The 16,848-nt window shown below is 30.7% G+C and overlaps 2 protein-coding genes across 6 annotated transcripts in view; both read left to right on the top strand.

Annotated features, from left to right (window-relative positions):
* The first annotated feature begins 249 nt into the window (after positions 1-249).
* On the top strand, positions 250-4,737 carry LOC138938189 (sodium-independent sulfate anion transporter). 2 transcript variants are annotated; one of them, XM_070304997.1, is made up of 12 exons: positions 250-1,051; positions 1,310-1,505; positions 1,668-1,888; positions 2,016-2,193; positions 2,442-2,606; positions 2,957-3,118; positions 3,204-3,344; positions 3,438-3,583; positions 3,689-3,859; positions 3,962-4,118; positions 4,258-4,447; positions 4,689-4,737. In XM_070304997.1, exons 1-11 carry the CDS (start codon positions 827-829, stop codon positions 4,443-4,445), a joined length of 1,950 nt encoding a protein of 649 aa, XP_070161098.1. In that variant the 5' UTR covers positions 250-826; the 3' UTR covers positions 4,446-4,447; positions 4,689-4,737. The 2 variants fall into 2 exon arrangements, with proteins under 2 accessions (XP_070161098.1, XP_070161097.1); XM_070304996.1 differs by lacking the exon at positions 4,689-4,737 and having other exon boundaries at positions 4,258-4,543.
* Positions 4,738-7,398: 2,661 nt separating this feature from the next.
* Atg16 (Autophagy-related 16) overlaps positions 7,399-16,848 on the top strand; it is a 377,667-nt gene continuing 368,217 nt past the window's right edge. Inside the window, exons 1-9 of one of the 4 annotated variants that reach the window (XM_070305476.1) lie at positions 7,399-7,413; positions 7,678-7,987; positions 8,265-8,523; positions 8,589-8,751; positions 8,926-9,014; positions 10,254-10,301; positions 11,024-11,159; positions 12,223-12,328; positions 14,697-14,839. In XM_070305476.1, coding sequence (XP_070161577.1) covers positions 7,858-7,987; positions 8,265-8,523; positions 8,589-8,751; positions 8,926-9,014; positions 10,254-10,301; positions 11,024-11,159; positions 12,223-12,328; positions 14,697-14,839 — 1,074 coding nt within the window. In that variant the 5' untranslated portion in view covers positions 7,399-7,413; positions 7,678-7,857. Of the gene's footprint in view, positions 7,414-7,458; positions 7,988-8,264; positions 8,524-8,588; positions 8,752-8,925; positions 9,015-10,253; positions 10,302-11,023; positions 11,160-12,222; positions 12,329-14,696; positions 14,840-16,848 lie in introns of those variants that run through there. The other 3 variants (XM_070305475.1, XR_011447709.1, XM_070305477.1) reach the window with 3 other exon arrangements.

The following is a 16,848-nucleotide window of genomic DNA, read 5'->3' as shown; positions in this document are numbered from 1 at the left end:
ATATGATATGTTACCATTATTATATTATGCGACACATCGTGGCGCTTTTTCATTGTCCTTTTCACTTTTTTTATTCGACAATGCACATTTTCTTCTTGTAGAAAATTCAAAATAGCGACGCTTTGCTGTTCTGGATACAAAATAAATGGAAATAAAATATATTATATATGGCGTATGTACGAAATATTTCTCGATATATTTTTTTCAAAATGATCGTTTGAAATTCAACATAACAAAATCTCTAAATTAGCTATATCGAGTAATATGTGAAAAAACACACATTCTTATATCATGAGAGCGTTATACGCGTCATATTCCATCAATCATATCTCTAGTCTTTGCGCAATGATTTTTCGTCGAGGAGACATAATAAAATTTTAATCAATGAAAATGACTCTCCGTTTCGATTCCAGGAAATACGCGTAGAAGAAGTTTCAGATGTGCCGAAATCAGGTTGGATATCTTGTTTGATATTGCAAAAGAATTAAAGAGATAGCATGTAGAAGTACACTAGTTACTCGTCAGCTGTTGTTAATCTATCAAGATGTTTGGTGCTTCTTTTTATCAAACTGTCAACATTGTACAATATCGGTGAGAATTAATTACGCAATTAATAGGATTTTATTGTGTCGTTTATATTGAGATTTGGGATAAATGCGTCGGCAACGATAAGACTCCAAGCAGCTGACGCGAGAGCATCGCCAGTATCGATAAGCAAGGTGCAGCAAGTGCGAATAACCGCGTAATTCGCCGGATTCGATATTAAAATCCGATCGTAAAATAGCGAAATAGTCGACTGATTTGTTAGAATCTCATTTTGAACGTGATGTCTGCATCCACAAAGATTTCTGACGAAGAAATCTATTCGTTACCGATGCCGGAACGGAAGTCGCCCTCCGATATGATAACTAAGTATCTGCCAGTGCTCAGCTGGCTACCGCGATATACCCGGACGGAGGCTGTGGCAGATTTTATAGCGGGCATCACTCTGGGCTTGACCATGATTCCCCAGAGTATAGCCTACGCGGCATTAGCCGGTCTGACTGCACAGGTATTTCTTAGCTTGTTACCTTTATTCTTTCTGCTCGCTCTTGTCATATTAACGTTTATGTAATTTACGAAAATAAAGAAAAACAAATATGAAAGTATACATTTATTTAGAATGCTTTAAAATTGTAAATAGTTCCTTCTTTCCAATGCCGTTGTTTTTTTAATTTGTTCTAAAATGTTTTAAGTATCTTTATTAGGATGCAATACTATTACGGTATCTGTGATTGTAAGAATGTCACATGATAAGTAACGTTTTTAGTATGGCTTATATTCTTGTTTCGTGGGTGGTTTCTTATACATCTTTTTCGGGACCATCAAAGAGGTCTCGATTGGTCCATCGTCCTTGATTGCTCTTGTGACACTGCAATATACACATGACATGCCGCCGGATTTTGTAACACTCTTGTGTTTTTTGGTCGGATGCGTGGAGTTTTTGATGGGCGTGTTAAATTTAGGCTGGTATCATGAAATTATCTAATCAATTAAACTACACACACAGAAATGTGTTTATTCACAAATGTTTTGTTTTATTAGTTTCTTTTATTACATTATTTATAAACAATAAATATGTTAACCTAAAATATATATATATAATAATAATTATTGATATGCTGCAGGATGCATGGTAGATTTTATTTCGGTTCCGGTTACATCAGGTTTTATTTCGGCAACGTCAGTCATTATAATTATTGCTCAGCTGCAGGGGCTTCTTGGATTGAAATATAAATCAGTTAATATTTTAGATAATTTGTACAAATTGTTTAAAAATATTAATAAAATCCGACTAGCTGACGTCACACTCGGAATCTGCAGCATCATATTTCTTTTGATTTTCAGAGTAAGTTTCGGGATTATAAGCGGATAATTTATATATATATATATATATATATATATATATATATATATATTTATATATATATATAGCAATATCGTGGAGGAATTATATTTATAAATTCTATTTCTAGAAATTGAAAGACATCGATTGTTTTTGTATGAGAGATAAGAAAAACTCTGTTAGAAATACAGTGATAAAGAAGATACTTTGGTACTTGTCCATTGGTCGAAATGCTCTTATCGTGTTTATAACAGGCGTAATAGCTTATCAATTTGAAGCAACAGGATCCATTCCGTTTAGGGTTTCAGGTTTTGATTTTGATTATAATTTCATTATTGTCAGTAATTGTCGATATTATTGATCATTGAGCAAATATAACAGCTGATTTTTTAACGATAAAATTGATAGCTACCGTAGACTTGAAATATTTTGCATATTTAATAGTTATCGTAAAATAATTAAAATCGATAAATTGATATCATTAAGTCATCGAATTTATTCGATGTATCAATTCATTTATATTATTTTGTCGCATCTTAATATTTTTATTTTATAGGGCAAATAAAATCCGGTCTTCCCACAGTATCGTTACCGCCTTTCTCAGTACAAGTGGGAAATCAAACTTACACATTCCTAGACATGTGCGCTCATTACGGCTCGGGAATAGTGATACTTCCTCTCATATCGGTCCTGGCGAATGTGGCGATAGCCAAAGCGTTTGGTATTGATTATTTTTCAATTTCAAATCAAGCAGATCACTTATATCCTTATATGTGTTTTAATCGTATAAGATCAAAACGTATGAAAAATTTGCAATATCTGTAATAAAGTACTTTTAAAAATTTACGTTCTACAATACGAAAATACATTATATGAAATGATATGGTGAAGAAGAGAGAAAAATTGTTGGATTATATATAATATTAGATACATCTCATTGGCAGAAATTTTTTTTCCCATTATAAAATTTCTTCTAGAAATTAATTCTTAATAATAACTGTCGAATATATTCTTAGATTTGATTTTAGTAATGTTCGATTAGTTTTATAAATATTGATAATATAAATATAGCAATCGACGCCGCCATTAATGCGACGCAGGAGATGCTAACACTCGGTCTCTGTAATATATTCGGCAGCTTCGTATCAGCGATGCCTACCACCGGTGCATTCACACGAAGCGCAGTCGGTAGCGCCAGTGGCATACAAACTCCTATGGCCGGTTTATATTCCGGTAACACAATACCATTAATCTAATATATTGAAAAACGGAAAATATTAAAAGTGAGAATTGATATTGACATTTCTTTCCTTTGCAGGAACTATAACATTGTTCGCGCTGAGCTTTTTAACGCCGTACTTTAATTACATTCCACGCGCGACGCTATCAGCAGTCCTGATAACCGCCGTAATATTCATGATTGACATGAAGATTTTTAAATTGCTTTGGAAGGGATATAGTCGGTATCACATAATCTCCGTATAGGCAGATTTGGTCGGGATGCAGAGGAGATATATACTTATCTAATATTAAATATATTTTTTTTTTTTAGAAACGGATGCCATCGCGGCGATAGGTACCTTTTTGATCTGCGTTCTTATCAGCGTCGAGATTGGGCTACTTCTGGGTGTCTTTTTCAATCTAATCTTCTTCATTAAACCGACCGCGAGACCGACGGTTCAAGTCTTCAAGTGTAAGGTAAAACGAGGAACTTCCGCATGCATGAAATGTGTATGATGTGTTAGTGTAAAATACAATATACATATATAAATACAATAATATATATTATATATATTTTTATAGACTCATTTAGGACATAGATATATAATGTTAAAGCCCGATATATGTCTCTATTATCCCGCAGTAATTTTTTTCTGCGATAAAGTAATGAGTATAGCCAGAAACGAACAAGATGATGTCCCATTGATCGTAGATTGCGAAAGATTCACTAATCTTGATTACACTTCAATCAAGGTATTGGTTATCGTTTATAAGCGAAATTGAAAAATAATTTCTTGAGATCGATTCATGAATGATATTGCCTCTCATTCAAAATACATATAATATTCATGACAGGGCATCGAAACGCTATCGAAAAGATTGAATCTGGAAAGAAATCGATTTTGGTTGTTGCATCTTAATTCCGATGTCGTGGAGAGTTTCGACATTCTCGCCGACAATAAATATATTCGTCTGATTAAAAATGAAGAAAACATCGAAGATATTCTTCATGGTACGTATAAGTTATGTAGTAGTTGCCATAGAGAATGATAACCGGAGGGGGAGGAGGGGGGAAGTAAAATGGTCTATATAAAAAAAAAAAAAATCGCAATGAAATCGTTACTAAATATTTGTTACGTTCATTCTTTTAGACGATGCATTATCTAATAAAGAACTTGACGATGCAATTAATATTGTTACGAAGAAAGCAACGGAAATGAAAAGATTGGATCGTGGAGATTTTTCATATTCATCGACTTTGCGACACAAGGATCCGGAATTCAACGCTGAGGAATTGGTTTTAATGTCATCTTCACCCGAGTCACAAATACAACAATAACTGTAATTCTATTTTAATTCAATTCAATTTATACTTATAAACATTATGTATGATTATTATCCGGACAATCGAATTAAGAACGAATTTTACAAAATGTCTGCCAGAATCTAATTAAAAATGTAATCTATTGTAATATAATTAATTTCTCTGAGAATAGATTCAGGCGGCACTAAAGATTGTCCTTCTTCCCTTTTCCCTTTTCTATTCTCTGGAATTGATCGCACATCCGTATGTCTGTGCTAGATCCATAACTGTGGGAATATCAAACGGAGGCAATCGGAGCTAATACACGCTGGATTAATCTAACTGAATTTATAAATAAAAAAATTTATTAAATAATATAACTAATGAAAAAAATAATTAATAATAAAAAGCTATATAAATTAAAAGCATAATTTAATTTAATATTGCTTTAAATGCTTGATATTAATAAAAATAAAGTATAAATAAAAATATAGTATAAATAAAAATAAGTATAAATAAAAATATACGTAAAGGACAATACGAGCTACGCGCGGTACTTAAGGCGCAAGAAATTTTTTTAAAGATAATTCAAATTATTAGCGTACGTTTCGGTCCCATTGTTTGAGCCATCTTCAGCGCATTACAAGCAACTTACAAAAATAAATACAATAATTCCATAAATAAATAAAATGTTAGGCGGTCGTGCAAATAAAATTGGTGAAAATAAATAAATATAAATAAGTAAGTGATCTCTCATGTCGGTATAAAATTCGGCTTTACTTCCATTGTAATATACGCATCTTAAAATGGTTACGCTCCACAGTTAGAAGGCCGGAAGGTAAGACAAGATTTTGTGATGCCTAGAAAGGCAAAAATGGAGTCAAAAACAAATTGACCAGAGAGACATTAATAAATAATAAACAACAAGATCACTTACAATGAAAACGGAAAGCTTCATATGTCCGGCGATAATTCACAATGTATATGTCACAATAAATTAATCTCGAAAACATGTCGGGAAACAATGACGTATGCGTATGTAAGAATTAAGACGAGACATCGAGAAACGAAGTACCGAAGCAAAAGTAAATATTATACAAACAAATGTGTGTACAAAAATATCACGTAGGGACGTAAATAGATATAAATAAATAAAAGTTTGTACGGAAAAACGATAAGATAATTAATATTACAAAGTCTTTTGAAAATAAATAATAGATACGCTTAATATTATTTTCGTTCGAAGAACGAGGTTCTTCGCCTTTATTTGTCAATCACTTGGGAGCGAAAATAAATTAAACGAAGTGCACTCATTGGATATATAAAGACTTTCATAAAATTTTTATATTTCTGATATTTTTAAACGTAATTTTAGTTGATAAGATTTTCACAAATGAAATGACATAAAAAAACGCGACATTATTCGGATAAATTTTAATTAGATACAAATTTAAAAATTACATCATAAATTTTTTTATCCGAATTATATCGTATTCAATATCATTTTAATCGTAAAAATATCATTAATCCATTAAAATTATTAAAAAAAAATTACTTTCTACAATAAAATATAAATGTTTTAGTTTTTGTTACATAAGATTTTTGAATATTATAGATAAATTATTATAGATAAGTAAAGGTCTTCGATGTTATTGAAAGCAAGAGGCGAGAGAATGAGTAAAAAGCAAGCAAGATGACGTATCATCAAAGAGTTTTAAAATCTCTTATATGCGAGGGGCTTATTCCTTTATATAGGTATAGTATTTCACGAATATATATGTGTCATATTATAATAAAAAATAAAATTTTTATATTATATCTGTTTAAAAATAATTTGAATGATATTTTTGTTATTAAAATAATACCAAACACGACATAAACCGGATAATTTTTAGTTAAATATGTGATCAAACTTTTTATTATTAATTTAATTAATTAAAAATTATCTGATTGATGTGATTTTAGTCGCAAAAATCTCATTAATCCATTAAAATGAACGTGCTATAAAACGATCGAATCGCAAAATCCATTAATTAACATAACGATAAGCTCCGTGATACATTAATCGTTTAATAAATAATTGAAAATACTTACATAATTTAATATTTTGCATATATATTTTATAGTACGTAAAATATTTAGGTAGCAAATTAATAATATCTAACATGCTATTTGGCCTTGGTACCGTAAACACCGACGTAAACATTGGCGCGCTTTGTTCACGGCCTTGTTATCATTTATACAAAAACACTTGAATAGAACTGTAGTGGGGCGAGATTCTCAAATTCTTTTCTTACATATTATCATTCGCGCGGCGATACTCGAGCAATAAAGTAGCAGCGCGTCGTCGGTGCCGTCGTCGTGCCGCGGACGGTTTTCGCGTCTTTCGATTTATTAAATATAGAACGTTTGTAATTTTATCAATTATATTATTTTATAATTAATTACGTGTAATGGTAATTTATTTTTATAACGCAAAATATTTTTGTACCCCCCCCCCCCCTCGGGACTTAGAAATATCTTCTACACATTATATTTAAAAATCAGGAAAAAGATTATTAAGAAAATTATAATTTAAGAAATTTTATTTCATTTTCCATAGTCATATATATAAAAATACTTCAATTATAATTTATTATTGCTGCAGTATATACTAGAATGACAAAACATCACGTGTAATTAATAAAACATTAATAAATCCATAATATTTCTTCGCATTTTTCATCCACGATGTACATATTTAGCACGGACATACACCAATCGGTCGTTTTACCATGGCATCAAAAAGTGTCTGGCTATGTAGTTCCGCCGGCTTTAAAATGGATCTAGTTGGCGCCACTATATCATTTAGGAAAACGGTCTCACGAGAAACGGCGGCGTGACCGTAGTCCCTCTCAGGCTTGTCTCTGTGTTGTATCGGAAAATAACTGCGCAATAACACCGACGAGATACTATTAGTATCTAGTCGGTGGCAATAACAAATATCATATGCGATATTTTTCGGGTATGTATATTTTTCGAATATGGCTCCAGATCTTTCGACTAATCTGTCAGTGATATCGATATATCGCAATGTCGATTGTTACTGATGATGTGATATCGATAGCACAACAATTTCAAAGATTTCAAAGTAGCACAACGTAGTGTTTGGTACACCTATACACGCCTAGGTTAGAATAGTTATTTTCATAATTAAAAATATTTGCGCTAATGTGGCAATGTCATGTGATTTTTATGAGATATTCGAATGTTATATATTGATTGACAGTCGAATGTAATCCTTTATCGGACGAAGTTACACGTTGCCGTGAGAAAGGACTTTATCATGGAGTGACGATTGTTGAAGATCGTTGTTTATAGCTTCCTTGCCGAAACGGTTCCGATCAAGGTTAAATCGATAGTAATTGCTTATTTTTAAGTTAAGCACCGTACAAATCAGTCGGAAAAAATGACCTCGAATGAAGCAGGCGTATCGCTCGTTCCTCGAGATGACATCAATTGGCGGAAAGATTTAATTTCGCAATTACGCGAAAGAAACAGATCGCAAACCAATTGTTTTGCAGATCTCATTAGTCTGCGTAAGTTTTGCATCTAAAATTTCATATCGATTCAATGCAGGTATCAATATGCCTCGTTTTGAATACAGCAGCGGTGCTGTACAGTGTTTTATTGTTTACCATATGTCTTGCTTGGTTATATTTCATCAATGAGTTAAAATTCATTAACAGATTTCATTTATTTATCTATTTTTTTTTCTTTTATAATTTTGAATAATAAAGTATCTGTTAGCTTACACAGGATCTTTTATTTCAATTTTAGTTTGTAAATTAATTTTACAGTATCTCTATTTTATAGATAATAGATTATTTGAAAATGCAAATACGTTGCGAAATTCAAACATGCAATTGACAATTGCAAATGAAACTCTTCGTCGTGAGGCAGCCAATGGCACTATTGGCGTAGGTGGAAATCCTGATCTTGAAGCTAGACTTTTAAAACAAGCAGAAGAATTGGCGATGCTACATAAGAGAAAAGGAGAACATACACAACAAATAGTAGATCTTAATAATAAATTGCAAGAAATAACAAAGGAACTTCAAGCAAAGGAAATCAGGTAAATTAATCATTTACATAAATATGAGTTTCTTATAAATTAATTTATTATTTGCTTTTCTTCAGTCTTGCAGAAAGTTTGGAAGCTAATACCAGTTTACGTTTAGAAATAACTAAATGTCTTACTAGAGAAAAGGAAATAGAATGTATTAATCAGATGCTTAAAGATGAACATCAGGCCTTGCAACTTGCTTTTGCTTCTTTAGAGGAGAAGCTTAGAAAAACACAGGTATATAATATATAATCACCTTTTTTCTAATTATGTTAAACATTTAATAAAATTATATATTATATTCCTATTATACATCTGGTCGAAGTAAGTCTGATAAGTTATTTTTAGGTATTTATTTATTTACCCCCATTTTTTTTTACTAACATTTATTTAAACTTTATTAATTTGCAGGAAGAAAATCGACAACTAATTGAACGTTTAATAAAATATAAAGCTAGAGATGCAGAAAAAATGAATGAAGAGAATGACAACTTTTTAAGGTGAGTAGATGTATGACCATTAATATGTATTTTGTACATTTTAGATGTTAGAAGGTGAAAAATTATTGCAAGAATTATGCATATTGCTCTTTTTTTCTTTTTTACTATTATTAATATAAGATTATAGAAGATTATAGAAATAACATAAGATAATAATAGAAGATTATATAAAATATTATCATAATAAATTTTGTATTGTAATATTAAAATATAGAATATATAATACGCGATTTCTATAGTTTTTCTATAGGTGTAATTGTGCTTCTAAAACTAAGAGCAAAACAATAATCATCCCCATCATGAGAATATTCTGATTGAGCATGTGTTTTGGTTACTTTTATGTGTAATGCGATGAAATATATGCATTTAGTCTTGCATGCTAATTATGATCTTAGACTTCTAATATAATAACTGTATTTTTGCTTAGTTAGAGCTTTTAAGAATTAACTAATTTTTTCTGCATTTTAAAGTTTGTATATATATCTATATGTTCCTATAGTTAGTGCAATTTTGTGTGAAGATAGTTTATTTGAATACAATCTTTTTGTCTCTTTGAAATCTTATCTTTCTTCAGCACCATTTTTCCGTAGAATGCCTGTTCTTTTCTTGAAATGGGTGTTGTTGTACATTATTTCATTAAAAAACACAAATTTCATTGAGTTTAAACATCATTTTTATTTCAATTTAAGATGGAATCTCTTCACAATATGTATGCTAAATCTTTTCAAGTTTGTTCTTAAATTATTCAGATTGCAATTGTTTAAAATAATTAGAACGCATACTACATATTTCCAAAATTAAATATGTAAATCATATGTTTTCATTAACATCGTAATCTGCATTCACATTATACAATAAATTTTTAATTAAATAATATTTATAAATATTTATAAATACAGACCACACAATAAAATTTAGTAATTTAGTAAAATTTTTTGATTATTGTTATGAACACTTATTAATATATATCAAATAATATATGTATCAAATAATAGATGTATGATTAGGTATATATCTATTATTGAATACTAATATATATATATATATATATATGATTATATATTTAATGTATCTGTATGTGTATGTATATATATGTATATGTATATATGTATAACTAATATTTATAAATAGATAAATGTGGACACTATTTATCAAATTTGAATTTTCCACAGAATGTACAATATTCAGTCACTTTAGGGCTTTATACACTAGACACACTGCTTGACATTTTCGTTTCAGTTTTACGAGTCCAACAGCCTTTTTGATGCATACCTTATCAAAGTTTGGGTAAGTTTCATAAAATGAAAAACATTTCGCTTAATGCTAAATAGCTTTGGGCTGGTAATAACAAAACTACATACTGCATTTGGTGTCTTATAATTTATCTATTTCATTTGTAGATGATATTTATATTATACATTAAATGTCTATTTATATTGATTATTTCATTCAATATAAAAATGATACACAATTATTAAATAATATAAATCTTTAATTTTAAGCTTTTATATGTAAATAAAAGATAAAAAAATGATATATGATGTGAATACTATGTTATAGTCTATAATCATAGAAAACAAACTTGAAAAGATAAATAATATTTTTGTTTCGTTATCTTACTTTTAATAATGAAAAACAAAAGTGAAAATTACATGTCAAAGTTACATGTCAAAATTACATCACAAAGAACAATTTTGAGAGAAAAATATGTATACATTACAAGAAAAACGCAAAATCATATTTTTAAACTATCTAATAAGAAATTAATTAAAAAAATTCATCAAAAAATGGTGAGTTATTCATTTAAATAATATAGTGTTTAGTTTTTATATATAATATAACTTACAAAAAACCATATAATGTAAAAATTGTATATATAATAATATATCAATGTTATGATATATGCTTTAAGTTGCTTTGCAACTTGTGCAATTTTAATTTATTTAATGTATTTACTAAATGCATATATTTATAATTATCATTATAAAAAATATTTGTTATTATTGCAGAAAGAGGCAAGCAAAGATGCAAAAAGAATTGGAAGATGCAGCACGAGATACACGACCTGTTAGCCCAGATCGTTTAAGCTTAAAAGAAGTCGCTGGTCTTCCGACAGCAGTGCCAACAAAAGTATCCGTAACATTTGTACGTTGAATCTAAAATATCTCATATTGTGTTCTCTTTATCATGTTGTCAAGTATTAACATCGGTCAATACTTGATATCCTAATAATTGACATGGGGCTGCATGCTTTGCATACAAATATATGTATATGTATATATACATGTATATAATATATGTCTATGTATGTATATATATATTTTTTTTTGTTATATAGTAATATATATACACATGACTCGGACACACACACACGCACACATAGACAAAGTCATCGTACATTATTATACACATAATCTGTAACATTAGTATAATAGTAGTTAAGTTTTTATTAAACTTTGAATATGTTGAAGCAAAATATAATATCGTTCGTGGAATTTAATGTGCATTAGTGTTAGGATAGATTGCATATTATTATAATTTTTATTTAGATTAAACTAAGTACAAATGGTTGTAAATGTTACAGGATGCTTTTATTAACATAATCCGCCATAAGACTCCTCAATCCCATTATTTTTTTCATGATTTTATTCTCAATTAGGTATATAAATCTTCATAACTTTTCGTTTTGCACTTTCACTTTCGATGAATGATGTTATAAATCTTCCATACTTTTTTCATCCATATTTTCATTCTAGATTGGTTACACATACAACAGCAGTTTAATTTTACACATATACTTTAAATATGAATGTGAAGATATGAATACGATTCTCTATACATATTATACCGGTATCGTGGTACACGATATCGATATTTATCTTTTTAGAATATTAAGCTTTACTTAAATATTATACAATATTTGCATTTTTATATAAGTATTCCTATCTACGTATGACAAGTTGAATAACTAGTATTCAAAACTAAGACAGTACGATAATTTGAAATCATGTACATGAATAAAATATATATATATATATATAAAATAATAAAATATGTGCGCTTCTTTTTTTTTTAACATTGACTTATAATTTTTGTCTTGCAATATTATTATCATATACTTTACAATCAATGCATCACATTTACGTAATAGCTTGAATACATTCAAAATTTTTAGCATTCATATATCAAATGTTTATAAACCTTACAGAGTGCCCATGAAGGAGAAGTATATGCTGTCAAATGGTCGCCTACTGATAGAATGCTGGCTACTGGTGGTGCTGACAGGAAAGTGAAACTATGGAACATTACTAAAGGTAATTAATACAAAGAGAGGGAAAAGATATTTTTATTAATATTATAATATTAAATATATATATATATATATATATATATATATATATTTAATGATATTAAAAATTATAATTCTTTAGAGATCTTTCTACTTGAACCTCTTTTTTAATAATTTAGTGGATGTAATGTAATAAAATATAGCATAAATATAATTTTTATATTATGGAATATATATTAAGATGGTCATCATTTGTTGCAATTTTTTAATCTTTAATCTTTAATATTTTTTAATCTTTAATATCTTTAATATTAATATTTAAAAAATATCAAAGTCTAAATTAAAATCGTATTTAAGATTAGATAGAAAATAAAAAGTTTTATTTATATTATATTATATATAATGAAATACGAGCGCTTCTTTAAAAGTTGGGTTTAATTATAATTCCGAGCGTTTCATAAAGTAGCGTTTGATTGATTACTCGAAGACGAAGAGATCCTTGCTCCCTTTATTCTGATTGGTCAATCAGACACTTCGAAGTATTTGTAGCGCCAAGTCGAACAGGCATCGTTGCCACAAATTACGATGGACATGGCCGATTGCCGCGGTAAAAGGATGTAAATTATATTGACGGCGTCGAAAGCGCGTGCGAGGGAAAGAATGTGATTAACCGGAGTATTCACGCGGGTAAACGACACCTCAACCGCATAGTAGCCCTGAGTATCGCATGCAAAACGAGAGATAGGATCTCCGTCAGAAATTTATCGATTGATTTTATTGAATTCTGCCGCCTTTTCTCTCCCCTCTCGCGTGAATTTCGGCAGTTATGGCGATTTCGTCATCCGTGCAGTTAAACAGTTTGGTGTTCGCGAAAGATATTTGCAGTTTTCTTTACTCTGGCTTCCGATAATTATCATTCTCCAACTAGTATTTTTCCATCTGATCATCGAGAAACGAAAAATTTTATCGATCAGGACCGAGCAGGACGTGATTTCGAACGGATCTTTCGATCTGCGAATTCTCGCAATTCAGTAAGCATTCGCTCGATCCTCGCTGCTACATATATCAGATTAATGGCGTACTTATACTTTTATGATCTAATTATAGTTTATACGTGCGTAAAATTGATATCCTGCAGCGAGTCAGGATGATATAAAGACTTTAAGGACGCGCTAGTGCTAATAAAGATGTCCAATCAAGTCTGTGTAGAATAACTTGGGTGTATTCGTCAACACAAATGCATTTCTCCTGCACTACGTTGCGTTTATTTTACAGCAAGATTTTGTCGGAAATTATAACCTCTGATTCAGGGAATACATTTAGAATAAGAATTGTCTTTAATTTCGACTTGTCTATATGACAACAAAGTAGTATTTTCTTAGAAGATTGATATGCATAATTTTTAGTATTGAGATATAATTCTTGTATTGAGAGAGAGAGAGAGAGAGAATATTTCTAAATAAAAAATGTATTATATATTTGAATATAATACAATTCATGCAGATAAACGACATTTCAACTACATAATAATCGTGAATATTGCATGCAAAACAGTAAGGGAGAGGATCTTCCGCCATAAATTTATTGAATGATTTTTTTAAATTCTGTCTCCTTTCCTCCCTCCTTCCGCGTGAAGTTAGGCGTGCTTACGCATTTCAGTTATGGCGATTTCGTCGTTCGTGCGGTTAAGCAGTGCGCGATCTTCGCAAAAGATACTTACAATTTTCATCACTCTGGCTTTTATATCAGGTTAATAAGGCAATAAACAATCATTTTGATAAATATCTCTAAATCAAAATAAATTTTCCGCCTTTTTTTTTTTTTTTTTTTTTTAACTTAATAAAGTATATCAACAAATCAACAGGTTATTCTTTGCGTCGAACAGTTCGATCTTGCCTCGTCTAGCAAAAGCCGGCCATTTCGGATCGTACAGGTTATAATGTTCGCGAATCTAGTACCCTCGTGCCTCTCGTTACAAATTGGATGAAACATACAATCCTTATTAGGTTATATCCGCTTAACTCGAGATCTGCTGTTCTAGATTTCCACGCATTATCTATTTCTCGGTTTTAACCCGCGCGCTTTTCCATTGCTCTTCCTCATTTCTATCTCGGTTTCTCTATCTCTTTCCCCCTTTTTCCCCTATTGTCTGTTTTGAGTTGCTTATAAGTAGCTTTAAATCGCAACGCAACTCGCTCCTTGCCAATTAAGCCATCAGAATATAAATTTAATTAGTCATATTCAGAGAATAACGCGCGGTATATAGATGAAAGGGAGAAAGAGAGATAGAATGAAGAACAAAGTAATTGATAGAGGCGCGTAAACGCGATGAATTGAGCACAAACATCGTAAGATAATGCTATGATAACGTGTGAATGAACATTCTGTTGTAGGTACATCGGAGAGCAAAGGCATCCTCGTCGGCAGCAACGCCGGTGTCATGTCGGTGGACTTTGATTCGACGGGCATCCTTATTCTTGGAGCGTCCAACGATTATGCGAGCCGCGTCTGGACCGTCAGCGATCTTCGTCTAAAGGTAAGTTTTTGCATCAGTTGTCTTAGTGCGTGGTCTTATGCTTCTCCCACGCACTGCCAAAATAGCATGAAAGCTTAAAAGGGCCGCTAAAGGATAGCCACATCTCTGTAGCGTTCAAGATTTTACACAGTATTTAGATTTTTCTACGTGATATTATGATATAACATTTACATAACATTGTGATATAAAGTTATATCACGTGAATTATGTTTAATTCATTTCTAAAATTTCTTGTATGTGGTAACTAATTGTAAAATATTATACAATAATTGTATAAATAAAATTTGCCGTGCGATGAAAGTTAGGATAATAAAAACAAAGAATATAAAATAAATGTAAAAGTCGCGTGTATCATGATTACGCGGGTTATACACGAAATTGATTCGAAATTGCATTTCTATCAGAATTTTTGCAAAAAACTCTTGCACATTTGTTCCGATACACAGATTCTCTTCATTACTCGAGAAAATTTAAATACGAAATGAAATGCTCGCTTGCAACTTTTGCAAGCCGCAAATACGGCAGCATTATATAATTATTATTTATCGTATATAATCTTAATATTTGCATTCGAATACAAATAATATCGCAAATGTAAAAATCAATTCAATTGCCCAATTTTTTTTGTACGAAACATATCACTTGATCCGTTTTTCCGTCATACGTTAATATTGATAACTGTTTTTAAGGATTTAAATTTCCGACTTTCGATTGCCATTCAAATATGCTTCTGCTCGTTCGTAATTGTACCACGGTTCTATGGATATTCACTATATAAAGCCAGATGTATTACGGAATTAGCGGCTCCATCCCTCTCACGAAGAGATGAAACGTTCCGCGCAACAATACTCGAGCGAAATATCGAAAATTCATCCGACAGGGCTGAGTTTGCAAATTTTTTAAATCCGCAGATTACGAACGAAGCGTCGAAATTACGCGCGTCGAAAGCCGTAAATAAAATAATATGAATGAAAGACTGTGTTGCGAACGAATCCAATTTTTTTTTTTTTTTTTGCAATACATTATTAATTTTAAAATTGTTTTTTACAATTATTGACAAGCAAAAATGCTTGATGACATTATTAAAAATATTACAAATCATTATATATTTTATTGGAGAATATATATTGTATACACAATATTATAGATTTATTATAAAAATTAATTTAAAAAATAATTGCCATGAATTAATTTTATAAATTAACAAGAAATTTTGATTAATTATTTCTTAAAATTTTATTTGCCATTTGAGCGTACAGAAATATTTATCTTAATTTTTAAACTAACTTTTGTTAACTCGCTAAAATTGAGAATGGGCTTGAAATGTCTTAGTATATTTTCGATTCTTCATTGGCAATAATTTGCTCTTTTAACTAGTTGAGAGTTATATACGATAATCATGTACCTATGACCGTGCTCAATCAAGCTTTCATACCGTATTATTGCGTTAAGTACAAAGAAAAAGGAGTTACATTAAGATAGAAGAAATGGCCTAACAACTACGATAATGAGACGCGTTCGTCCCTCGTCTTCGTGAAAACATGATTGGCTGTACGGACATGTCCCAGGAAGTGCAAAACATGCATTAAATTACAAGTCTGTTCCGTTGGCGAGACAGCCCGCGAATCTACCAGCAGTGGAATATGAAATTTATCGTCACCTTCTTCTCCCTCGCGATCTATTACGGTACGGTTCATGTAAATCCGCGGCGTTGGCGCGATCGTAAAGCTAATGACAATCTGCAAAAAGTCAGTCAGGACCGAATCACACCGTGAATCTTATCACATATTATTCTTGCTTATATCTATATATGTTTCGAATGGCGGCTCGATGTTTCCGGATGGCTTTTTGACCTCACGCTGTCTAAAGTTTGCTCGTTCGCTTACGCTTCCCTCATCATTGTTACATCTATAATACAGGAAAAAACATTCCGTTCTCGCGTTTTTGACAAGCGTGTCGACTTTTTTCGCAATCCTTATTTCCTTTTCTGATAATATGTATTGAGAAAT

This window comes from Polyergus mexicanus, unplaced genomic scaffold (genome assembly GCF_030449975.1).
Source record: "Polyergus mexicanus isolate NDT 795.1 unplaced genomic scaffold, iyPolMexi1.0 SCAF_12, whole genome shotgun sequence".
NCBI lineage: Eukaryota > Metazoa > Arthropoda > Insecta > Hymenoptera > Formicidae > Polyergus > Polyergus mexicanus.
The sequence above is the reverse complement of the archived record's forward strand: the minus strand, read 5'-3'. Positions and strand labels throughout refer to the sequence as shown.